Source organism: Pan paniscus, chromosome 17, assembly GCF_029289425.2.
Source record: "Pan paniscus chromosome 17, NHGRI_mPanPan1-v2.0_pri, whole genome shotgun sequence".
Taxonomy (NCBI): domain Eukaryota; kingdom Metazoa; phylum Chordata; class Mammalia; order Primates; family Hominidae; genus Pan; species Pan paniscus.
The window spans coordinates 66,782,308-66,808,735 of record NC_073266.2 but is presented as its reverse complement, the minus strand read 5'-3'; the positions used below and the strand labels follow the sequence as shown (position 1 = coordinate 66,808,735).

The 26,428-nt window shown below is 36.9% G+C and overlaps 1 protein-coding gene across 41 annotated transcripts in view; it reads left to right on the top strand.

Annotated features, from left to right (window-relative positions):
• The window catches only part of DYM (dymeclin), a 411,306-nt gene that overhangs the window by 180,794 nt on the left and 204,084 nt on the right, over positions 1–26,428 (top strand). For all 41 annotated transcript variants that reach the window (XM_034943670.3, XM_055102685.2, XM_034943660.3 and 38 more), the window contains 3 exons: positions 6,287–6,412; positions 20,094–20,207; positions 21,486–21,580. In XM_034943670.3, coding sequence (XP_034799561.1) covers positions 6,287–6,412; positions 20,094–20,207; positions 21,486–21,580 — 335 coding nt within the window. The remainder of the gene's footprint in view (positions 1–6,286; positions 6,413–20,093; positions 20,208–21,485; positions 21,581–26,428) is intronic.

The following is a 26,428-nucleotide window of genomic DNA, read 5'->3' as shown; positions in this document are numbered from 1 at the left end:
TTTGACCAATGACTATGGAAGGAGGCACACTTAATGCTAAGCCACCATAGCCACAAAGGTAAAGGGAAGTTCCTTAAAGAAGGGATCTTGGACAAATAATATATAGTCACTTCAACACTATATTGCTTGTAACTTTCTTAATCAGGGCATTGTGAGTTAGTCACTCTTTTAACTTCTGTTTGTATTAGTCCAACAGAGATTCGGCTGGTATTTCCCTTAGGCCTCCAGCAGTCTTCTGCTTTTGGGTCAAGCCTTGAGCCTGCACAATATTGCAGATATGCAACCCCTGTCATTTTGATATCGTACTCATTTGAAACTTCACTGAAGAGACACTTAGAAAATGAGATTAATATTTACAGTGATACGCAGTCTATGATTTATCATTAATTATAAAAGAAATGACATAGGATCTTTATATCTTGTTTTAGATGGACTAATAGTCCTTTATTTTCTGAATGTGGTTTTTATATAAACATCAAAAAGGAAAAATTTTTTTTAGCTCTTTTGTTTTCATGCTAAGTTTCTTGAAAGCTACATTCTTTGCCTTTACTTCTTATGCACTTTTCTACCTGTTGTGATCTAACATCTGTTCCTACAACTTCCTCATCAGCAGCTCCTGATTATTAGTAAATCTCTGGGCATGTTTCATAATTTTCTTATTTGACTGCATTGCTGCATGACACTGTTCATCTCTTTATTCTTTAAACCGCCAAATACCTATGTCTTAGTCAGTTCTGGCTTAGTCAGTTCAGAATTTAGTCTGGCCTGACTGCTTTAACAAACATACCATAGACTGGTGCTTAAACAACAGAAAGTTATTTCTCATAGTTCTGTAGGCTGGGATTTCTAAGATAGAGATGTCAGCCCCCTTGGAGTCTGGTGCAGACCTGCTTACTGGTTTGTCAATAGTCATATACTTGCTGTGTTCTCACATGGCAGTGAGCAGAGGCAGAGAAGAAGCAAGCTGTCTCCTATCTCTTCTTATAAGGGTACTAATGCTGTCATGAGGGCTCCACCCCTGTTACCTAATCTCCTCCCAAGGGCCCCACCTCTTAATAGTGTCCCATTGTGGGTTAGGGTTTTAACATACTAATTTTGGGGGCCCAAACGTGCAGTTCATATATCTACAAACATATACCTTGGCTTTCCAATCATTGTACTCTGCTGGTTTTTCCACCTCTATGCCTACTGCTTTTCTCTCTCTTTTATGTGTTATTTTTCCTTGTCCTTAAATGTGTCCTGCTGCAGGATTCTGTCCTTTTTGTTTTTTCCCTGTACTTCTCCCTAAAACATCTAAGCAAATTCAGTTGCCATTTATATGTTGCCAGTGTATATGTTCCCATTTATATGTGCCATATATGTTCAGTTCTGTATTTGCAGTCCTGATTACCTGTATCTCATATCCATGTATCCAGCTGCCCCAGACATTTCCCAGTGGCCGTCTCATAGACACCTTAAACCAAACATGTAAAAATTGGGTTCATTATTTTCCCTGCTCTTCCTTCTCTTACTCCTGTATTCTCTGTCACAGGGAGCCATCCATAGAGTTGGCAAAAGCTTTGACTCCTCTGTCTCATTCCCCCATATCCAACCAAATATTTTTTATTTTCTCTCCTTATTATCTTTGGAATGTATTAGTGTGCTTTTTCCTCATTGCGATTCCTTTGGTCTAAGCTGCCTTCATCTCTTACTAAAATTATTGCAACATCTTTAACTGGTTTTCCTGCTTTCTGACTTGCTATTCTTTAATATTTTTTATCCTGTTTCCAGAGTGAGTATATTAGAGTCAAATCTGATCATGTCACTTCCCTATGTTTAAAGCCCTTTCATGTCTCCACAGTGCCCTCAGGTTAAAGCTCTTACTCTTAATGTGGCTAACAAGACACTTTATAATTTTGCCACAGCTTCCATTTTGGGTCTCATCTCTTTGCCATTATGTTTTTTTTATTCTTTATTTAATCATAATGAATTAATTTAATGTCTCTCAATCTGACCTATCTCCTAAGTTTAGACTTGGTTTTCTCTCTAGAATACTTCTCCTTGAAATTTTCTCCTTTTCCCTCTTCTCAGATAACTCCTAGTAGTTTTTCAGATCTCAGTTTAGATAGTTCTTTCAGAATTAAAGTGCTATTATAAAAGTAATTATATACCATATCCAAGTGGGATTTATCCCAGAAATGTAAGCTTGATTGGACATCTGAAAGTCAGTTATTGTGATACGTCATATCAACAGAGTAAAAAACAAAAATCATATGATTATTTAAATAGATACAGAAAAAAGCATTTGACAAAGTAATCACTTTTTTATGAAATAAAAATATTTAACAAACTAGGAATAGAAGGGAACTTCCTTAGATGAGTAAAGGGCTTCTATGAAAACCCCACAGCTCACATCATACTTAATGGTAAAACACTGTTTTCTTTCTCCCCGAGATCAGCCACAAAACAAGGATGTCTGCTTTTGCCATTTCATTCAACATTTTACTGGAGATTCTAGCCTGGGCATTTGATTAAGAGAAAGAAATTAAACATATCTAGATTGGAAAGCAAGGTGTAAAATTTTCTGTATTTGCAGATGACATTATCTTATATATAGATAATCCTAAGGAATCCACTAAAAAACTCTTAGAATTAATAGATGAGTTCAGCAAAGTTGCAGGATACTGGATCAGTATAAAAAGTCAATATGCAAAAAATAGTATTTTTATATATGAGAAATCCCAAAATGAAGTTAAGAAAATAGTTCTGTTCATAATAGCATCAGAAATTTAACAAAAGAAGTACAAAACTTACACTGTGAAAACTACAAAATATTATTGAAAGAAATGGGGAAACACATATTCATTGATTGCAACATAAAAAAAATAGAGATAGAGATAGGGTCTTGCTATGTTGCCCAGGCTGGTCTTAAACTTCTGGCCTCAAGCGATCCTCCCACACTGGCCTCCTAAAGTGCTGGGATTACAGGCATGAGCCACCATACCCAGCCCTGATCACAGTACTTCACATTGTTAAGATGGCAGTATTCCCCAGACTGACATACACATTGAGCACAATACCTATTAGAATCCTAGTTGACTTCTTTATAGAGATTGACAAGATGATTAAAAAATTCATGTAAAATTACAAAGGACCAAGAATAGCCGAAACAATCCTGAAAAAGAACAAATTTGGAGGACTTATACTTTCTAATTTCAAAACTTACTATAAAGCAACACTAATCAATACAGTGTGGTACTGGCACAAGGATAGACATAATACATCAATGGAGTTGAATTGAGAGTCTAGAAATAAACCCATATACCTATCATCAACTGATTTTTAGCCAGGGTGCCAAGACCAATGTGGAAAGAATAGGTTTTTTCAACAAATGGTACTGGTGCCACTGTGTAGTCACTTGCAAAGGAATAAAGTTGGGCTTTTGCTTCACCCCATATACAAAGTTAATTCAAAATGGGTCAAAGACCTAAAAAGAGCTAAAACTATAAACCTCTTAGAAGAAAATGGGGGTAAATCTTCATGACCTTGAATTTGGCAAATGACTGTTAGATATAACAACAAAAGCATGAGCAATGGAAGAAAAAACAGGTAAATTGAACTGCATCAAAATAAAAACGTTTGTGCTTCAAAGGACCATCAAGAAAGTGAAAAAACAGCCCACAAAATGTGAGAAGATATTTGCAAATCACTTTTCTGGTAAGGAACTGTATCTATAGTATGTAAAGAACTTTTTAAACCCAATAGTAGAAGAACAACCCAATTAAAAAATGGATGAAAGATCTGAGTAAACATTTCTGCAAGGAAGATATACAAATAGCTAGTAATACACCCATGAAAAAAACAACTTGACATTATTAGTCATCAGGCAAGTGTAAATCAAAACCACAGCGAAATACCACTTTACTCCCACTGTGATGCCTAGAATAAAATGTTAGATAATAAGAAGTGAGGATGTGGAGAAATCTAATCTCTCATACACTGTTGGTGGAAATGTAATATGATGCAATGGCTTTGAAACAGTCTGGTAGTTCCTGAAACAATGAAACAGTTACCATATGATCCAGCAATTCCAAGGCTAGATATATACCCAAGAGAAATGAGTATATGTCTGCAGGAAAACTTGTAAATGAATGTTTATAGAAGCATTGTTCATAATAGCAAAAAAGTGGAAACAGTTCAAATGCTAGTCAACAGAAGAATGGATAAATGAAATGTGGTATGTTTATGCAATGAGATATTATTTGACATAAAAAGGAATGAGATCCTGATACATACTGCAGCATGGATGAACTTTGGTAACATGTTCAGTGAAAGAAAGTCACAAAAATCTACATAGTGTATGATTCTATTCATACGGAAGTCCAGAATAGGGAAATCTATAGAGACAGAAAGTGGTTCCTTTGGGCAGGGTAGATAGGGGTCTGGGGGAGGTGATAGTTAAAGGGTATGGGGTTTGTTTTTGAGATAATGAAATTTTTCAAGTTGCCTGTGGTGATGGTTACACATATTTCTGAGTATATGGTAAACCATTGAATTATGCACTTTGAATGGATTGTATGGTCTGTAAATTGTATCTCAATACAAATATTTAAAAGAATGAAGTACTATTCTGACATAGTCTCATTGGACCCGTTACTTACTCTTACATTATTATTTCTTTGAATATACCATTTGCTTGTGTGTCTTGTCAATATTTTCAGTACTCTATTGGTATTATGTACTATAGGTAAGATGTGCTTTCTACAGGCGTAGCCAAAAAAAAAAAAAGGCATAAAATATACAGTCACATGTTGCTTAATGTGGGGAGGCATTCTGAGAAATGTTTTATTAGGTGATTTTGTCATTGTGCAAATATCATAGCATGTACTTACACAAACCTAGATCGTAGAGCCTAACTACACACCTAAGCTTTATGGTGTAGCCTATGTCTCCTAGGCCATAAACCTGTACATCATGTTACCATACTAAATACTGCAGGCACTTGTAACACAATGGCGTTTGTGTATCTAAACATAGAAAGGGTACAGTAAAAATATGATGTTGTAATCTTATGAGACAATACAACCACAGACTGTTATATATGTGGTCTGTTGTTAATGGAAATGTTATGTGGCATATTGAAAACTCCAGAATCAGAATTAACAAATGTTGAGTTAAATGACTAAAAAATGTAACTATGCTTACTAGGTAATGTGGAATGTGAGTACAATGTATTATGTTTGACAAAATGTCAGAAGGAACTCCAAAGACAAGAATGCCTGGGGAAAGAGACAGAGCAATGACTGCTTGGTAACTGGTATACTTCGTTCCTGGAAGTTAATAGTGCTCATGCACTGAACTTCATAATTTAGAGGAAGTTTTAGCTACAACTTGTAAAAGAACAAAACATACCAGTGCCACATTTTAAAAGCTTCCTGCAATAGGTGTGCCTGTCAAAACACGTATGCCCTAGGCATACCAACTTGTTTTGGTGGGCTTTGCATACCAGCCTGTGCTTTAAGGACTTGTATGTGTAAACAATTTGCTCATTACATGTGTTGTCTGATTTAGATGATAGATTTTTTTTTTTTGCCTATTTTCTAGCATTCAGTGGATAGTGTTCATGGTTGTTTCCAACAAGACATGCTATGTAGATAGTCTGCCCATCTTTAATAAATAATTTCAGTAACCTCCTTACTTTAGTGAAGAAGGAACAAATTGAAGGTGTCAATGATTTGAAATAAGCACAATTGTAAACAGCATTATGAAATGAAATGTTTGATAGATATACTGAAGAGCAGATCTTAATACACATGTTGAGAAAATGCACCTTGGGTTCCAAGAGTCTGTTTAATTACATATTTATTTAAAATATATTTCTTGAAATATATTTTTTACTTACTAGCTTTAAAAAGGTGGTGCTAAGCACATAAATTAAAAAGTTAACTTCTGAGCAGCTGTGCTCTCCCCGCTACTCCCACTTTTTGGTTAAGTTGGGAGAAGGCAATGTGACTTCTTAAAATCTTCAAAACAAACAATGAGCCTAAATGGTCCTTGCAGATCCAACCTTTATGTTGGTTAGACCTTAAGAGACCTTCACAGAGTTAGTGGTGATTTTCTCCACTGGCATCTTAGCTATACATTTGGAAAATACATTCAGTCAGAAGTGGGTTTATATGGTTTTTTTCTCTAATGAAAAATATAACTGATATTAAAGCAAAGAGCACAAAATGAAAGTGTAAAGATTTAAAACATTTGGATTTATAATGAAGTATTGAAATAGTCAATTATAATTTTTATTCTCTAGGTTTTACCAATTCTTGAGATTCTGTATCATGTTGAAGAAAGGAATTCACACCATGTGTATATGGCCCTTATAATATTGTTGATCCTTACGGAAGATGATGGCTTCAACAGATCCATTCATGAAGTGGTAAGTTACCATTACTTGGATTAGAGTTAGAGTTAACAGAACAGACATGTCCCTACGTAAGATTTACTAGTCTTTACATTTCTTTCTGGTAGATGTTCCTGTGAGAACCTGCATTAGAAATGTTATGTCTTTCTTCAGATTTATGAAGCGGTGCTTTTTTTTTTTTTTTTTTTCCAGAATGACTATTAACCACTATTAAAAACTCTCTCAAAATGGTTCTTTGGTAATTGATACAAATGCTTTTGCTGCTACTGGGTTCATTTTTCTTCAGCATTTCATTTCCACTTTTTCATTGTGGCAGAAATTGTCAAACAGGTTTGCTTCATGCATACAGAATTAGAGAAGAAAAAGGGACCAAAATGGAAGAAGTTTGAGAAATCCATTGTTTTATATATATATTTTTAAAGAACATAACATAATTTAACTTTTTAAATTTTGGTCCTGTTGGAGAGTTTTATTCCCAAACTGGTTTTATGTTTCTCTTTGGCATTTTTTTATTTTATTTTTTGCATCAAAGTAATACACATATGTAGTTTTAAAACTTGTATAGAAGTACAAGGTTTTAATGAAAAATAACAGACCCATGTTCACCCTATTTCTGATTCCCACTCCTGTAAGGCAGATGCTTTCAGTTCTGTCCATGTTTCGAAGTAACATACTTATATTGTGATTTCTTGATTTTTCAGTTGCAGACATTAACTATTATCGCCCTAAGATGGAAGATAGTCATTGGTTCTTCCTGCATTCCACAAGTGTTCCCTCTGGGTTCCCAGCACGCTTGTCGGCACACAGACTTTTTCCTTTTTCCATCTTATTACCATTTTTGGTTAACTCAGCTTTTACATTATTATTTTTGATGTTATTTTTAGTTCAGCTGTGTACTGTAGGATAATTGCATTTCCTTTCTCGAACATGTTTTACCATTTCTGTAGCACATCATTGCCCTGTTTTTTATTTGTGTACTAATACACTGATTCTACCCCCAATACTTCAACAGAACTGAAAATTTGCTCAAAATATATTCAAACTTACCGAATTTTCTTTTTGGACTCCTGTCTTTCCTGGAGCATCTGGTGGCCCTGGTTGATCTGTTCACCTGTAGGAGTAAGCACTAAGAAGTCGATTGGAAGTCCTGTGTGTGGGCAGGTCTTACTTACTGTACCTTGTTGTACATAGTCTCTTTCTCTGGGACTGTGTCCCTGCAGGCCATTTTTTGGGTGGATTGTTTTTGATTCTTCCAGTCTCCTTGCTAGGGGTTCTATAGGAGAAGGGGGCAGGGCTTTCACTCTTTATAAGGGTACAGACACTTTGTTTTCTCCTCATTTTCAGTAGGGCTTTTATATTATATTTACTCCTCTCTAATGTTCCCTTAAGTCATGTTTTTGCCTCTTACATAGTATGACCATAATTTCAACTAAGATTTAAGGAATCTTGACCATTGTGGAAGGAGTATAAAACATACAAATTTATTTTTTGTGTGTATATTTAAGTTATACAACTTGATGTTTTGATATATTAATACATGTACATAGAGAAATGGCTACTATAGTCAGGTAAATTAGCATATCCATCATCTCACATAGTTACCTCCTTTATTTTTTGTGGCAAGAGCAATGATACTCTCCTTTGGCAAAAATCCTGAATACAATACAGTATCATTAACTATAGTCCTCATATTATACATTAGATCTCTAGACTTCATGCCATATACCTGCAACTTTGACCTATATCTCCTCATTTTCTTACATCCACCCCCTGGTACCCATTGTAATATCCTCTATCTGTGTATTTGACTTTTTAAAAAGATAATCCACATATATGTGAGATCATGAAGTATTTTTCTTTCTCTGGTTTATTTCACTTAGAATAATCTCCTCTAGGTTTACCTATGTTGTGCCAAATGTCAGGGTCTTCTTTTTTAAGGCTGAATAATATTCCTTTGTTTATACAACCATGCACTACTTAACAATTGGGAAGCATTGTGAGAAATGTGTCCTTAGGCGATTTTATCATTCTGTGAACATCGTAGAGTGTGCTTACACAGCCAAGATAGTGTAGCCTACTACACGCCTAGGCTGTGAGGTATAGCCTGTTGCTGCTGGCCACAAACCAGTACAGCGTTGTTACTGTATACTGTAAGCAGTTGTAACACAATGGTAAGTATTTGTTTATCTAAACATAGAAAAGCTACCATAAAAATACAGTATAAAAGATTTTAAAAGGCACACCTGTATAGGGTACCATGAATGGAACTTGCAGGACTGGAAGTGGCACTGACTGAATCAATGAGTGAGTGGTGAGTAAATGTGAAGGACCAAGACATTACTGTATGCTATCGTAGACTTTATAAACACTAGACACTTAGGCTACACTAAATTTATAAAAATATTTTTCTTTAATAATCAATTACCCTTAGCTTACTGGAACTTTTTTACTTTATAAAGTCACCACAAACACATGAATAATGTGTTGTGCTACAATGGCTACAACATCTAGGTGATAGGCATTTTGTAATAATCATCTGGGACCTTCTTTGTATATGCTGTCTGGCATTGACCAAAACATTGTTATGTGGCAAATGACTGTATGTATTACATTTTCTTTATCCATTTGTCTGTCGACGGACTCTCTGGCTGTGTCTGTCTTGGCTATTCTGAATAGTGCTGCAGTGAATGTGGGAGTGCAGCTATCTTTATAGGTGGTGATTTCATTTTCCTTATGCCCAGAAGAGGAATTGTGAGATGATACACTAGTTCTATTTTTAATTTCTTTAAGAATCTATATACTGTTTCTCACCTTGGTGGCTCCAATCTACATTTCCACCAACAGTGTGCAAGGGTTCTGTTTCCTGCATCCCCTCCCGTACTTATTATCTCTTGTCTTTTTCATAATGACTATCCACACTGGTGTGATGGTTTTGATTTGCATTTCCCTGATTAATTATCAGGGAAATTTTGAGCTCAAAATGTGATTTTGAGCACATTTTCATATACTTGTTGACCATATTTATGTCTCTTTTGGAGAAATGTCTATTCAGGTCCTTTGCCCATTTTTTAATGGGATTGTTTTTCTGTTATTGAGTTGTGTGAGTTCTTTATATATTTTAGATACTAGCCCTTTATCAGATATATGGTTTGAAAATATTTTATATCAATTCAGAGGCTGCTTTTTCATTTTGTTGATATTTCCTTTGGTGTGTAGAAGCTTTTTAGTTTAATATAGCCCCATTAATTTATTTTTGCTTTTGTAGCTTGACCTTTTGATGTGAACGTAGAAATTTCTTGGTTCTTGTTTTCAGTAAAATACTATGAGAAGTAATATTTTCACTGATTTAATCAACTTTTTAAACATGACTTTTCTTTTAATAAGGAATTAAAAACAAATATGATTTTTAAAAACATCTTAAAATTGAAGTATAACATGCATATAAAACACACAAATTTTAAAGGAAAACTAATGAAAATTACATTCTATATTTGTGTCATTACCACCCAGATAATTATTTGCTTCAGCAGCAGCAATAACAAAATAATCAGAACAAGAAAAAGTAACTGTAACAAAAAACTTTGAAGCAAACATGACAAAATGTTAGTTTTTGGCATAATTCATATGTGGTTATACTTTTTATTGTGCTATTTTCTATACTTTTCTGTATCCTCATTCTATAATTAAAACACTTTCAAGTTAGCAGAGAATTTTGCATTAAAATTAAACTTCGCTGACTGCCAAAACAGGGTTGGTAAGATAGGGAAAGTTCAGTTCACATTGAGTTCAGTTCCATTGGATTTCAGGATATTTTAGATGACATTTCAAATTCAAATATTGAAACACTTGTTCTTTTTCTCTAGAATCTGACTTTCTTGTTGATCTCAATTTATTTTGGTCCCTTCCCTTTCCATATGTAATAGTAGAAAAGAGTAAATTCAAATGTTTTACCAAGTTTCTCTACATGGAATCATTAGTGTGAACCTAATTGCCTATGATATATATATTGTTATCTCATTTTGATTTGAATTTGCATTTCTTAATACCCAATGATACAGAGAATTTATTTTTAATGTGCTTTTTGTGTGCATATATATCTTTTTGCCATTTTTAAAATTATCTTTTTTATTTTGAAATAATTGTAGATTCACATGCTGTTTTAAGAAAAATAAGAGAGACCTCATATACCCTTAATACAGTTTTCCCCAATGGCAACTATAGTTGTAAAACTGTAGTTCAATATCACAGTCAAGATATTTGATACTTTGTTTGTTTGTTTGTTTGTTTGTTTGTTTGTTTGAGACACAGTCTCGCTTTGTCTCCCAGGCCAGAGTGCAGTGGCAGGATCCAGCTCACTGCAACCTCCGCCTTGTGGGTTCAAGTGATTCTCATGCCTCAGCCTCCCGAGTAGCTGGGACTACAGGCACACGCCACCATGCCTGGCTAATTTTTGTATTTTTTATTAGAGATAGGGATGTTTCACCATGTTGGCCAGGCTGGTCTTGAACTCCTGACCTCGAGTGATCCAGCCGCCTTGGCCTCCCAAAGTGCCGAGATTACAGGTGTGAGCCACCATGCACAGCCTGACATTGATACTTTTTAAGGTATAGAATATTTCTGTCACCACAGAATTATATCCCTCATCTTGCTCTTGAATAGCCATACCCCCTTTTAAAAACTTGGCTTATCTTATTATTGAGATGTAAGAATTTTTTATTCTGGATCTTTTGCTTTTTTATATTCTAGTTTGTTAATGTGAATTATACTGGTTATTGAGAATTATAGTGATTATTTATTGAATATTAAATCAACTTTGCATCCTGGGGTAAAGTGCACTTGGACATGATATGTTTTTAAATGTATTTTCATATACAGTATGGTTGAGTTTTGAACTTTGTGTTTTCTGAGGAATTTGTACATTTCTTTTAAGGTAAAGAATCTATTACAATAAAATTGTTCATAATATACTCTTATTACCTCTTCTTTTTTTTAAAAAAAAGTTACCTTTTAATGTCTGTACTAGCCATAGAGAGATTACCCTTCATTCTTCATGCTGATAATGTGTCTATTCTCTTCTTTATCTAACTTTTTAAAAAAGTTAAAACTTTAAAGAACTAGCTTTTGATTCTATTGATTGTTTTTCCTCCATTTTTTGTTTTCTATTTTAATTATTTGTGCTCTTTATTATTTCTTTTCTCCTGCTTACTTGAGCCTCAATTTGCCTTTTTTTTCCCCCAACGTTTCTTAAGGTAGAAGCTTAGACCTTTGATTTTACATCCTTCTGCTTTTCCACTGTAAGCAAAATATGTGAAAATGGTTTTCAGACTTTGGACAATAGGCAGCACAGGAGAGTAATGCTAGGAAGAAAAAAATGTATTTAACAGTAATTATTTTTAAGAATTTGAAAATACATTAAAGTCAAACTTTATCACTACCACCTAAGATGTGAATACCTTGATGTAAGACAAATTATTCTACTGTTTTAGTGTAAATGATCATACTCATTCATTAACTAGAAGTTAGAACTATTAACATTAGGTGAACATCATTTTCAGAAAATTTTCTTCTTTTTATTTAAGTTGAGACAGGGTCTCACTCTTGCCACCCATGCTGGAGTGCAGTGGCACAATCGCTGCTCACTGTAGCCTTGACTTCCTGGGCTCAGGTGATCCTCCTACCTCAGCTTCCTGAGTAGCTGGGACTGCAGGTGCATGCCACCATGCCCAGCTAATTTTTGTTCTGTGGAGATGGGTTTCGCCATGTTGCCCAGGCTGGTCTCAAACTCCTGGTCTCAAATGATTTGCCTATCTCAGCCTCCCAAAGTTCTGTGATTACAGGTGTGAGCCACCATACCAGACCTTCATTATGCAACATATTTTTTAATATTATTATATGGTGAAGAAAAGAGATTTTGGAAAGCTAGGATGTTAGAATCATTGTTTAGTTATTTTAAATCCATGTTGCAGCTGTAGAGAGAACCAGTGTATTTCTTAGTGAGAAACATGAGAACATTATTAATTCCACACTTCTTTTCATCTCTTTCTTCCAATTTTTTGTTAGTTTAATTATTTAATTTTGTAAAAGTTTTTTTGAGACAGAGTCTCACTCTGTTTTACGCAATTCTTGTGCCTCAGCCTCCCAAGTAGCTGGGATTACAAGCAAGTACCACCACACCTGGCTAATTATTTTTTTTAGATTATTCAAAACTTATAACATTTCCATTCTGTTTTGTAACTCAAATTGCCAAAATTGCCTAATACTGGTTTTATTGGATGTGTTGTCTACCATCAGCCCTTTTACCATAGTTTAGTTTCTGTATCCCTGAGTTTGTTATTTTTATTCATCTTCTTCTATATATCTGGCTTTTGTTTTCAGTATTTTCTTCACAGAATATTTCTTTTTTTTTTTTTTTTTGAGATGGAGTTTTGCTCCTGTTGCCCAGGCTGGAGTGCAATGGTGCAATCTCGGCTCACCACAACCTCTGCCTCCCAGGTTCAAGCGATTCTCCTGCCTCAGCCTCCCGAGTAGCTGGGATTACAGGCGCCCGCCACCACACCCGGCTAATTTTGTATTTTAAGTAGAGACAGGGTTTCTCCATGTTGGTCAGGCTAGTCTCGAACTCGCGACCTCAGGTGATCCACCGGCCTCAGCCTCCCAAAGTGCTGGGATTACAGGCGTGAGCCACTGTGCCTGGCCTTCTTCACAGAATATTTCTGTGGCATATTTTATTCACCTTCTCATATTTGAAAATGTCTGAAGGTTCTCATTTTCTCTCCCACACCTCCTTCCACTATTTAGTCAGAAGAAGAAACAAATAAATAAACCTGCCAAACTTGTTTCTCTCTCTAGATTTGGGGATTTTCATCAGAATTTTCAGGATTTTGTCAATTTTTCCAAGGGGCTGCTGCCAGGTAAGGCAGGATTCAGTCACGCATGTACTTCTTGAGCCTGCTCTTGGGTTTTCTCCTTTATCATCCATCATGGACGCCAGTACACCTATGACTGTGGGCTTGGGCTCATAGAAGCATTTTTTTTACCACATGTTCCCATGGGACAGCCTGCGATTTATAGCACATATATTGTTTAGAGAGATTGTTTAAAGGACTGTATATACTTTGTCCACTCCCACATAGGCTTGAGACTAGTATATTTGGTATTACTAATTTGGTAAGCATTTAATGAGCATGAACCACCTCTCATACCTGTGGTAACGGTGAAATGAATTTTAAGACACAGTCACTTTTGTAGTATAGCTCCTAGTTTTAACTTGCCAGGTAAGTCATGTGCTTTTATTCTGTTCTCCAGATTATAGAGGTATGGTAGACTTTGAGGATATTAAGTTTGGGCTCTAGTCTATTTGTTCAATGTACTACTCTTCTAAGGCAAAACTTTAAAATTGTGATTTCACAATTTCTACCTATTACCATGCCTAGAGATGTGACACATTTATTCCTTTTGATATTTCTTTCTCTTTCCTAGCCCTCTTCTTGTCAGATGTAGATGTGCTTATACGTAACACAAAGTATTCGATAGAAAAATGGGCAAAGTAATAGAAAAACAGAATAGAGACCCGGAACAGTAATCATCGTTCAACCCGATGCTTCATCAGGATCATGCCAATTAAAGCAACTGAAATATTCTGTGCCTATCAGAGTAGCAAAAATGACAAAATCCGATATATCAAGAGTTGGTGATGTTTTTATTACTATGGAGTTGATGAAAGAAGAAAGAATTGGTGAGGATATAGAGAAAAAGGACTCTCATATGCTGGTAGTGGGAGGATAAATTGGTAGAACCACTTGAGAGAGGAATTTGTCCTCTCAAATTCCTCAAATTGTATACAGAAATAAATACTCCACCTCTCAGAAGTTCCATTTCAGGGTTTACGTTTTAGGGAGAACTTCTTCAAATATGTTCTCATGAGAACATATTTGAAAGAATTTTCACTGTAGCATTGTTAGTTGTATTCAGAAATTGAATACAGCTCCATTAATGGGAGAGCAGATTACGTAAATGAAATATTGTAAAGCAGCTAGAATGAATGCGTAGAGCTAAGTGTATTGATAATAAAACTCAAAAAAAAAAAAACGCCCATCCAATTTCAGGATAGTGGCTGCCTCTGGGGAGGCAGGTTATCAGTGTAGAACAATGAGGAGGCTTCAGGTACTTTAGAAGCAAGAATACTAACATTTGATAAATCTAGGTGATGGATACAGTGGTGGTCTCTATACCAGGCTAATCAATCAAACTTTCTATCCTCATAGAAGTCTTCTATGACTGCACTGTAAGTATGCTCACACCTGAAATGTAGCTAGTATGGCTGAGGAATCTATTTTACTTTTATTAAATTTTAATTTAAATATCCACTTGTGGCTAGTGCCACTATGTTGGACACTGCTGCTCTGTGCTTTTTAGTGTGTTAACACAGTTAATAGTAACTATACTTTTTTTTTCTTTTTTGAGACAGAATCTCACTCTGTTGCCCACGCTGGGGTGCAGTGGCACGATCTTGGCTCGGTGCAACCTCCACCTCCCAGGTTCAAGCAATTCTCTGCCTCCGCCTCTGGAGTAGCTGGGATTACAAGTGCCTGCCACCAAGCCTGGTTAGTTTTTTTTATTTTTAGTAGAGGCATGGTTTCACCATCTTGGCCAGGCTGGTCTTGAACTCCTGACCTCGTGATCCACCCACCTCAGCCTCCCAAAGTGCTGGGATTACAGGCATGAGCTACCACGCCCAGCCTATACATTTATTTTTAAAAGAAGATATTCAAGCCAGGCGTGGTGGCTCACGCCTGTAATCCCAGCACTTTGGGAGGCTGAGGTGGGCAGATCACGTGAGGTCAGGAGTTTGAGACTAGCCTGGTGAACATGGGGAAACCCCATCTCTACTAAAAATACAAAAATTAGCCGAGTGTGTTGGTGGGTGCCTGTAATCCCAGCTACTCAGGAGGCCGAGGCAGGAGAATTACTTGAACCCAGGAGGTGGAGGTTGCAGTGAGCCGAGATCGTGCCATTGCACTCCAGCCTGGATGATAAGAGTGAGGCTCCAACTCAAAAAAAAAAAAAGAAGATATTCAATGATTTGGCAATTCTGCTTCCTAGTAAATTCTCGCAGATGTACTTATCAAGTCATGTGCAGGTATTTTTGTTTTCAAAATCTGTGTGATTCCTGAACTGAGGTAAAAGTCTGGATAGTAAAAATATGGAGAGTAAGGAATTCTTTCTTTTTTTCTGACTTTCATATAGTGAGATTTAGGATAGTGATCTGAATTGTAACATTGTTTTAAATAGGAAAACAACTGTAAATAGCCTAAATTTCCATTAATAGAGGAATGGATTTTTTTAAAATGTAGCCTGCTAATATAGTACTCTAGAGTGGTTACAAGGAATGAAGTAGACTTGGATATAGAGGTGCCATTCAAATGACTTAAGTAGTATGGATGGCACCAACACCAGCCAGTAAGAATGGATGTGGACCACAGTTCTTTGTTCTCTGCTGTATATTACCTGGGGGAGTGGCTTACAACAAAAGCTATTTACTAACTAGTATTGAGTATTCCATTTTAAAAAAAGAACTAGTACTATCAGACAGGCATACCTGGTGAATATTCTTCTTATATGTATCAATATAGGAGGGTTACAGAAACATACTGAGTGAACAAAGTAAGATGCGAACAAACCAGATGTGTGTTAGTTTCTTAGAGCTACTGTAACTGACCACCAGTTACTGAGTACTGCTGATATAAATGAAAGATACTTAGTGTCTTCTAGAGTTGTCTGAGTACCACAGCTAGGTGACTCCTAACAATAGAAATTTATTGTCTTCTGTAGCCTGAAAGTCCAAAGTCAAGGTGTCAGCGGGGCCATGCTCTCTCTGAAGGCTCTAGGGGAAGACCCTTTCTTGTGTCATCCTAGCTTCTGGTGGTCGCAGGCAATACTTGGTGTCCCTTGGCTTGCCATCTATCTACATCACTCCAGTCTCTGCTACTGTCATCACATCCTTCTCTCAGGAGGTGTCTGTCTCTGTGTCTGTCTTCCTCATCTTACAGTCACCAGCAGTCGTACTGACCTAGAGTCCACATTAATCTAATGCAGTCTCATCTTGATTATATTTTCAAAGACCCTCTATCCATGTAAGGTCATATTCACAAGTTTTGAATGACATAGATTTGGGGGGAAGCCATTCATTCTAATACATTATGTATGGTACTATTTATGTGTACTAGAAAACACACAAAGGAATGCTGGTTTTTGGTTTTTTACATATATATGTAGGTACATATATGTATATATGCAGATAAAGTAATTGAAATGGTCTAGAGTATACACACTAAACTCAAGATAGTGTTTGTTCCTCCATGGGGGAATAAAGTGAGATATATATATTAAAAAATATTAACAGTTGGTAATGTGAATTGTGGGCATATAGATGTCAATTATTTTTTGTACTTTCCCAAACATATTTAATTTTTTTAAAAGAGTTGATATTATATAATGTTACTGTATAATACTCTATCATATATAACTTATGGAATTTATTTTTGAGAGAGTCTTCTCTGTCGTCCAGGCTGGAGTGCAGTCACTGCAACCTCTGCCTCCCTAGTTCAAGCGATTCTCCTGCCTCAGCCTCCCAAGTAGCTGGGATTACAGGCGCACGCCACCTCGCCTGGCTAATTTTTAGTAGAGACGGGGTTTCACCATGTTGGCCAGGCTGGTCTCAAACTCCTGACCTCAGGTGATCCATCCACCTTGGCCTCCCAAAGTGCTGGGATTACAGGCGTGAGCCTCCATGCCCAGCCAAAGTTTTATATTTTTTACTTTTCAATTCTAAATAATATTTAACCACCATGTAGTGAGTATTTGTTATATGCCAGCCTCTGAGTGGAGAATGCAGTCAGGGTGGGCTTATTTGTAATGGGGGATGCTGGGTGATGTGGGGCCAGAGAGTTAAACGAGTGAAAATATGTGTATGGAAGGCACCTGTATATACTTGTACTTTCAAACATATTGACATGAAATTGAGTGTGGTATTCCTTTGTGTTTTTATTCTTTTAATCTCTTTCTATACTCCTTTCTCATTCCTAATATTGTTTGGAATTTTTTTGTTGTTGTTAGACTTGCTAGAGAATGATCTATTTTAATCCTCTTTTAGAAAAACTAAGGTACAACCATATTATTTAGATTTAATTCTGTTTTCCTGATTTCATGGATGACTGTTGTGTTTGTTGTTGTTTGTATTCCATATTCTCCTTCTCTTGAATTCTCCTGGATTTGTCCTGCTGTTACTGTGTTGAGGAGGGGCAGCTAAATGCTTACATGTGTTGTGGTGTTTTGTTTTTTTTTTTCTCCCGGAAATGGTACATGGGTGGTTCATGCTGAGTTTATTTTGCATCATGCTTATGTGGTAGTTTCTCAAGATGCAGAATTCTAGAATCATAATGTCTTCCCTCAAAAATCTTGAGACATTGTTCTGCTGTCCTTCAGATGTGTGGTGTTCAAGATGGGAACTCTAACATTAGTCTGCTTCTCTTTCCGTTGGTGGTAACATGTTCTTCTGTCTGGAAGCCAATGGAACTTTCTCATATACTGCAAATTCATTAATCTTGCGAGAATGTTTTGATTGTTTTTCATGATTTTTTTCTTGGAATGTTGAATGTTTTTCTTTTCCTCTCAAAGAAATTTTCTCATATTACTAATTGTTCTGTTTTTCTTCTAGTTTATTTCTTCTGGAATTTTTAAGTGGCTATGACGTCTGCACTTTTCTCTTATAGTTTCTGTGGAGAACTTCTCAGTTTGGTCCTTCACATCACAAATTTAATTTTCCATAGTGCTCACTCTGCTACGCCCAGGCTGGAGTGCAGTGGCAACATCTCGGTTCACTACAACCTTCGCCTCCTGGCTTCAAGCGATTCTCATGCCTCCGCCTCCAGAGTAGCTGGGACTATATAGGCGTACACTATTACACCCGGCTAATTTTTTGTATTCTTAGAGAGCCATCATTGGGCCAGGCTGGTCTTGAACTCCTGGCCTTGGACTCCCAAAATGCTGGGAATACAGACATCAGTCACTGTGCCCAGCTGCCATGATACTTTTATAATCTTAAGCAACTTTGCTTTTGTTCTGTGATTTTCCCTTTTCATAGCAGTCTCTTCTTATTTTGTGGATGCAATATTCTGTCAAATCTCACTAGATATACTAATCAGAATTTTTTAAAAAAATTCCAGCTTCCTAAATCCTCTCTCTTTAATTAGAGGTCTGTTTGCTCTCCCTGTTCAGTTTCACAGTTTATTATTTGTTTATTTACTTTATAAAGTTTTTATTATGAACACTATGAAACTTAAACATAATTGGAGAAAATAGTAGCATGGATCTTCATGTAGTCGTTATTAACACTGTGCTGTTCTTATTTCATCTACCCACTTTACCCTCAGCACCTTTTACATTTTGATTTCTATTTTTTAAAACAAATCTTCCGTATAATTTCATGTGTAAACATTTTAGTGTGTTCTTTCAGTAAGTATGGACTTTAAAAAATATATCATACCATTAGTACATTCAATAAAATCAACAATAATGTTTAAATTCTTCCTAACAATTTATTATTTCCAGTTATCTTTAAAATATCTTCTAGAGTTGATTTGTTTGAATCAGATTCCAACGTCTACTGCATTTAGTTCTTAAGACTCACAAATCTGTAGCACTCTCTCCCTATCCCAGCTTATTTTACCCCTTATTTGTTGAAGAAACTGGGTTATCTGTTTAGTAGGATTCCCCGAATTTGTCTTTAGCTGATTATGTATCATCACGGTATTTAACGTGTTCTGTCCTCTGTATTTCATGTGCACTGGTAATTAGAAGAGAGTCTTGATTTGGTTCAGCATTATCACTTTCTTAGGTTGAATGTCTTCACTTGGTGGTTTTGTTATTCATCTGTAGTTATAAACACAAGTCTAACTAACTTGTTTTGCAAGGTGGTGGGTTCCCCCCTCTGCATTTGTGAGTGGTGGGGAGTCTGCTGTACTCTGTGGATGTAATATTCTGTCTTCTTCTTAAGAGAGAGGGCAAGAATCAGCCCAGCAGTCTCTCCCTTTTTCATGCATAGGTAGAGAATAATGTGGCACAGTGACTCTCCTTGAGTCACGGAGAAAGGATGCAGGAGTAACCTTAATGAAAGAGAACATTAGGGAGTTCTAGTGCTCGGCTGAGCCTGTTGGTTTGTTTTTTTTTGGTTTGTTTTTTCCCCCATTTTACCTCTTTCTTTGGGGCAGCCCAGATTTGGCTGCTATGCTGCCCAGTATTCGCACCTGTCTGCCTGCCTGCCTGCCTATCTCTCTCTCTCTCTCTCTCTCTCTCTCTCTCTCTCTCTCTCTCTCTCTGTGTCTCTGTGTGTGTGTGTGTGTGTATGTGTCTATGATCCCTAGGTTACAAATCTACAATGGAAATGTCTTAACTTAGAAAACAGTGCTTGCTTACTTAGGCCCGGAGGTGTGCGCCAGAGCTGCCTACTCTCCACAGCCATGGCAGAGCACTGGAGCATCTCTCCTTGAAGATCTGGACTCATTTGCGTGGCCTCTGTCTGTGCTGCTTAACTCACCTTCAGAGCAAAGTCATCGTTTATCAAAAATTGTGGACATGGAGTAATTCTTTTGTCTGTAAAGCAATCATTTTTTACTTAAACTTTTCTTCCCCATTACAGATACTAAAAAATATTACTTGGTATTCAGAACGAGTTTTAACTGAAATCTCCTTGGGGAGTCTCCTGATCCTGGTGGTAATAAGAACCATTCAATACAACATGACTAGGACACGAGTAAGTATTCCAGCTGCTATTCTATCTTTTTTGCATACAGTACAATTAAGACGATAGTTTAAAGCAATCCCAATTTTTAGGATGCTAAAATTCTTGTGACATATGGTAGAAAATACCGGTCACTGTATAGTCACTGTATTACATGATCCTAATGTAACATAAGGTCTTAATATTTAATGGCTTGTATGATTGGAGATATTTTACATGAAATAGAAAACAAGCAATGCAAAACATTTAGATAAAAGCTATTGTATGTCTTTATTTGGCCAGTAACACTGATTTGCCTTTTTTAATAGCAGCAGATAACAAAGTACAAGAGGATATGAGCACAAGAAAATATGAATTAAAATGAAAAAGAAAGGTGGAAGAGAGAATATTTTAAAGAGTAAAAGAAAAATTTCTGCTGGATTCTCTTCACAGTACCTGGGAGCAAATTTCAGTTCTGGTTAATAGAAATATATTATTAAAGAGAAGCAGTGTACAGAATTCATAGCTAAGAGAAATGGCATTTTTTTTTTTTTTTGAGCTATGATTGTGCCACTGCACTTCAGCCTAGGCTGCACAGGAGTGCAGTGGCACGATCATAGCTCACTGTAACCTCCAACCCCTGGGCTTAAGTGATCCTCTTGCCTCAGTCTCCTGAGCAGCTAGGACCACAGGCATGTGCCACCACACCTGACTAATTTTTTTTTTTTTTGTTAAATAGCCAGTCTCGCTATGTTGCGCAGGCTGGTCTTGAATTGGTTTTGAACTCCTGTCCTGAAGTGATCCTCCCACTTTGGCCTCCCAAAGTGTTGGGATTACAGGCGTGAGCCCCTACTCCCAGCCCATTTTCAGTTATTTTCCTCCGTGGGGCTATTGCAGATACACATTCATGTTTTTTTATCTGAAACCCTAGGAGCCAGCTATGTTTTAGAAAGCAGAAGTTTTTGGATTTTAGAAAGATAATTATAGTTTACATACTCTACTATGTGTAACCATTAGGGCCTTAAGTAGCATGCTGTAATTAAATGTTATATTTCTGTAGCAAAATATTTCAATATTCACCATGGAGGGAATAATGAAGACTGTCAGGAACATCATCATTTTTTGTGTTGTGGAAAAAACTTTGAATTTTCAGTGCTTTATGGATTTATTAATTAGAAAAAAGACATAGTGGATCTGAACTTTCTAAAATCAGTGACAACTGAGTTTACATTTGCTTCTATTAATAGTTAACCTTGGTTAAAATATAGAGAAGACTTGATTGTATGTTTTACACCCGCTGTTTCCTCACAGGACAAGTACCTTCACACAAATTGTTTGGCAGCTTTAGCAAATATGTCAGCACAGTTTCGTTCTCTCCATCAGTATGCTGCCCAGAGGATCATCAGGTAAATATGAACTTTAAAAGAAATACTGATTTGCCTCTGGCTGAGCTATTAAGATGGATACTATGGTGGTTCCTTTTTAAATGTTACCTGTGAGGACTATCAAATTTTCCTACTTAATTTTTATCACCTTCTTGTTTGGTTGGAAATAGCTCGTTCCATTTTGTTTTCTAACCTAACTTTTTGATCAAAGTTAATTGTATTTACATTCAATCTTTTTATAAAATGTAATTTTAAGTGTAATGTTAGTTTTTTAGAGGAGCAGGTATATTTCTTAGTAATGCAAATTAAATATGAATGTATTTGATGCGCATTTTATAGAGCATCACACTACACTTTTAAGGATTTATCTGTGTGCGTTTTAGAGAATTTTTATAGCAGTTCACCCGTGTATTAGTTTCCTATTGTTGCCATAACAAATTACCAAAAATTAGTGGCTGAAAGCGCAAATTGGTCATTTTAAAATTCTCTAGTTTAGAAGTCCACTGTGGGTCTCACTAGGCTAAAATTGAAACAGAGCTGCATTTCTGTCTGGAGGCTGTAAAGGAGAATCTGTTTCCATGCCTCTTCTAGGTGTTGGAGGCTTCCTGCATTCCTTGGCTCATGGCCCCTTCCTCTGTTATCAAAGCCAGCAACAGTAGATTGTTGAGTCCTTCTCATACCTCATCACTCTGACCTCCTCTTGTGGTTCCCTCTTCCATGTTGAGGACTCTTGTGATTTCCTGGACCCTTCCTGATCCAGGATTATCTTCCCATCTCAAAGTCAGAATCATAATCACAAGGTCGCTTTTGCCATGTAAGGTAACATTCATAAGTCCAGGGGATTAGGACATGGACATTTTTGAGGGAGCCATTATTCTGTCTGCCAGAAACCCTTGTCTCTTCCCCACCCATTGCCAAAGACATGACTTTCTTTTTTTTGAGATGGAGTCTCGCTCTGTCACCCAGGATGGAGTGCAGTGGTGCGATCTCAGCTCACTGCAAGCTCCACCTCCTGGGTTCACGTCATTCTCCTGCCTCAGCCTCCCGAGTAGCTGGGACTACAGGTGCCCGCCACCACACCCGGCTAATTTTTTTTTGTATTTTTAGTAGAGATGGGGTTTCACCCTGTAAAGACATGACTTTGAAGGATAGGAAAGCTAACTAACCAGTCATACGTGAATATCATTGCAGGGCTTTTTAGCATATGGGGGTACTTTTTTGACTTCCTGTAGGATGTTCAGTGTTGTCCAACTAGCTCTCAAATAGAACCCCAGTGAAGTCATATTGTTTCCTTTAATTCTTACTTTTGGGGCAATGCAGGGTTTCTCTTCTTCTTCTTCTTTTTTTTTTTTTTTTTGAGACAGAGTCTCACTCTGTCACCCAGGCTGGAGTGCAGTGGTGTGATCTTGGCTCGCTGCAACCTCCACCTCCTGGGTTCAAGTGATTCTCCTGCCTCAGCCTCCTGGGTAACTGGGATTACAGGCACGCGCCACCACGCCTGGCTAATTTTTGTATTTTTAGTAGAGACAGGGTTTCACCATGTTGGTCAGGTTGGTCTCAAACTCCTAACCTCATGATCCGCCCACCTTGCCTCCCAAAGTGCTGGGATTACAGGCATGAGCCACTGCGCCCAGGCTTTTCTTGTTTTTTTAAGAGACAGGGTTTCACTCTGTCAACCAGGCTGGAGTGCAGTGGAGCAACCACAGCTCACTGAAAGCTCAAACTCCTGGGCTCAAGGGATCCTCCTGCCTCAGTCTGGGCATGTGGTTTTGACCATTCAGTTTTGTTTAGCAGTCATTGGTGGTGATAACAACTCCGTATCACTTTTAAATGCTGATCTCACATTCTCTTCACTGGTTAGCCATTGATTGACCTGGGCTCATTTTTAACTTACTCAAAATTAAGTTGTCTGTTTATCTTCAGAATTTAGTACAGGATATTTTGCATTGACTCACTATTTAATTTATGTCTGGTCTTAATACATTCTATTAGATTGTTTTTTGGGTTTGTACTTGAGAGATCATCTAGTTGACTGACATTGGAATAATGTGAACTTCACGATTTAAAATAAACATAGCAGTCTCCTCCTACCTTGGAGTTTTTCAGGTATTCTGAAGAGCCTTTAGTTTCCAGGAGTTAACCTTTGTCACCATGCTTTATTTCACCATAACAGAGTTAATGATTTCTGTGCTGCTTTGTAGGCTGTTTTTCTGTTTATGTGCAGTTTTATAATGGTTTCATGAAGATTTCATTACACAATTAACTTTTCTCAAATGATAAATGAATATTTAGCTTGTTTGATATGAAAATGCCAAATTAGCTGGTTGATAATTTAAGTTCTGATAAAATACATTTAGCACGATTAAATATTTTTGAGATGCAAACAATTTTCTAGTTGGGAAAAATGCATATAAAAACACTGTGTCCAAGTTTTAATCTGTGATGGCAAAAGTAGAAAATAAACCAATCATATTTGAAGAAATAAGAAACATAGTTTAGATTTGTGATTTGAGAGCATTTAGATTGTTTATCATCAATAATGAGTAGTGCTTTACTTCATTTTAATAGATTTTTAGTTAGCATAATATGAATAACGAACTATGTTAAGCAATGCAAGAAGTATCAAAATAAATAATAAAGTTTCCTAACCTCAAGCAGCTTGCAATTCAGTAGCAGGAATAAGACCAGGACCCATCTATGCGTGTATATATATATATATATATATATATGATACAAGGATCTTTTATACAGCAGAATGTTATATGAAATACATATTATTATATCTTAATATTACAATGAAAGAAAAATTGCTATGGAGGGGGTGAATGGCTGGTTCCAAGAATGGCAAGAAGGCTTCTCATTGAAAGATTAAGCAGGGTGGCTATAGAAAGATGACGTGATAGATAAGAGAAACTGGCCTGATACAGCAATCATCAACTACAACAAACCAAAGCAAAACAAGAGAGGGACTATGGTGAGAGAGCGTGATTTATATGTAGAAAATAACCAGTTTCATGGAACTGGCATGCTGTGGACCTCTATGGGGATCACAGGTGAGAGGCCTGAAAGAAACAGCTGGGGCTATTACTGTGGAGGGGCTTAAGGGTTGGACTCACAGTTTAGAATAATCGAAAGGAATGGAGAGAAAAGAAGGTCTTTTCTTAATAACAACAAAAAAGAAAGTGTGATTGAATGAGTTTTTAAGTGGATTTTGAAGAAAAGAATTTAAGGTAAATTTCTTGAGTCACCTGTTTGAGCAGATGATAGTATCATGGTCTGTTTGTCGCACTGAGGGAAGTGTAGTTCTACCCAGCTCCCACATGCTGCCAACACTTTTCTTGTTCAAGGACCACATTTGAGTAGCCGGTGCGGACCAGAGCATCGTGTCATGCAGGAGGGAGCTTGTTGGAAGTGCGGAGTGTAGGTGTGGCTTTTGACCTACTGGATCAGAGTCTTCTTTTTAACAAGATCCCCAGATGATTTGTATCCACATTAAAGTTTAGAAAACACTTTTGAGTTTTGGCCTGGAAATCATTATGTATTTCCTGAGAAAATATTTGTCTTGAGCTGGAAATGGGGGCCAGCTTTTTTGTAGTTTGAGGAAACTCATTTCCTACTAAATATTTGTGTTTAGGGTATAGAAATGTAAAGTATGATAAGGGATGCATGACAAAAACTGTTTAGATACCCAGAAGGGTTATTACAGCAGTACAACTCAGAATTCACCAGATGCTCTAGTAACCACTTCAAGTGAGAAGTAAGCAGTTTTCATATACATGATTCCTAAATCCTCTTTTAGAAAGAGACTACACAATTTTATATTTGTCAGTTGCAAAACTTAGAAGAGTCAGTATTTCACATGATCTTCAACAAAATGCAAAACAGATAACATGTTACATTGCTATGAAAGGATGTGGATAAAGCTTTGAAAAGCCTCCTTAGCTGGACATAAATGTAAGGAATGATTCCTTACAGTACCTAGGCTGTTGCTCATACTTAATGACCATGTGCCTTCTACAGACTCTTGGTGTTCTAGGAGAATCACAGATCTAATTTGAGTTTTGCTCAACTTTGTAAGTCTTTTGGATATGCCATAAGTGTGCATATTTGCTGCGTTCTTTATTTGGGATTATGAGGTTATTGAATTTCAAGACATTTATAAAGAGTAGATTATATGCAAGGGATTGCTTTAGATTAGAAAGATACCATTTACTTCCAGCCCTTAAGACTGTCCCTTATTGTCTCTCATGTCCCTCCACTGGCTGTTTCCTCTGGCTTCTCCTTCACCCTTTGATTAACAGGTAGTTTTCTCTAATATCTCATTCTGTCTTGTTTTCTTCTGTCTTTACACATTTTCTCTGGGAGATCACATATATGTCTATGACTTTATCTACTGTCATTTGTATACTGAAAATCACCTGATAATGGTTAGGCTTTGTGTCCCCACCCAAAATCTCATCTTGAATTGTAATCCTCATAATCCCCACATGTGAAGGGAGAGAACAGGTGGAAGTAATTAAATCATGGGGGCAGTTTCCCCCATGCTGTTCTCATGATAGTGAGTCTCAAAAGACCTGATGGTTTTACAAGGGGCTCTTCTCCCTTGGCTGTGCCACTCTTCTCCCTGCCACTTTGTGAAGAAGGTGCCGTGCTTCTCCTTCACCTTCCACCATGATGTAAGTTTCCTGAGGCCTCCCCAGCTGTGCTGGACTGTGAGTCAATGAAACCTCTTAACTTTATAAATTACCCAGTCTCAGGTAGTTCTTTTTTTTTTTTTTGAGGCAAGTCTCACTCTGTTGGCCAGGCTGGAGTGCAGTGGCACAATCTCAGCTTACTGCAACCTCCACCTCCCAGGTTCAAGCAACTCTC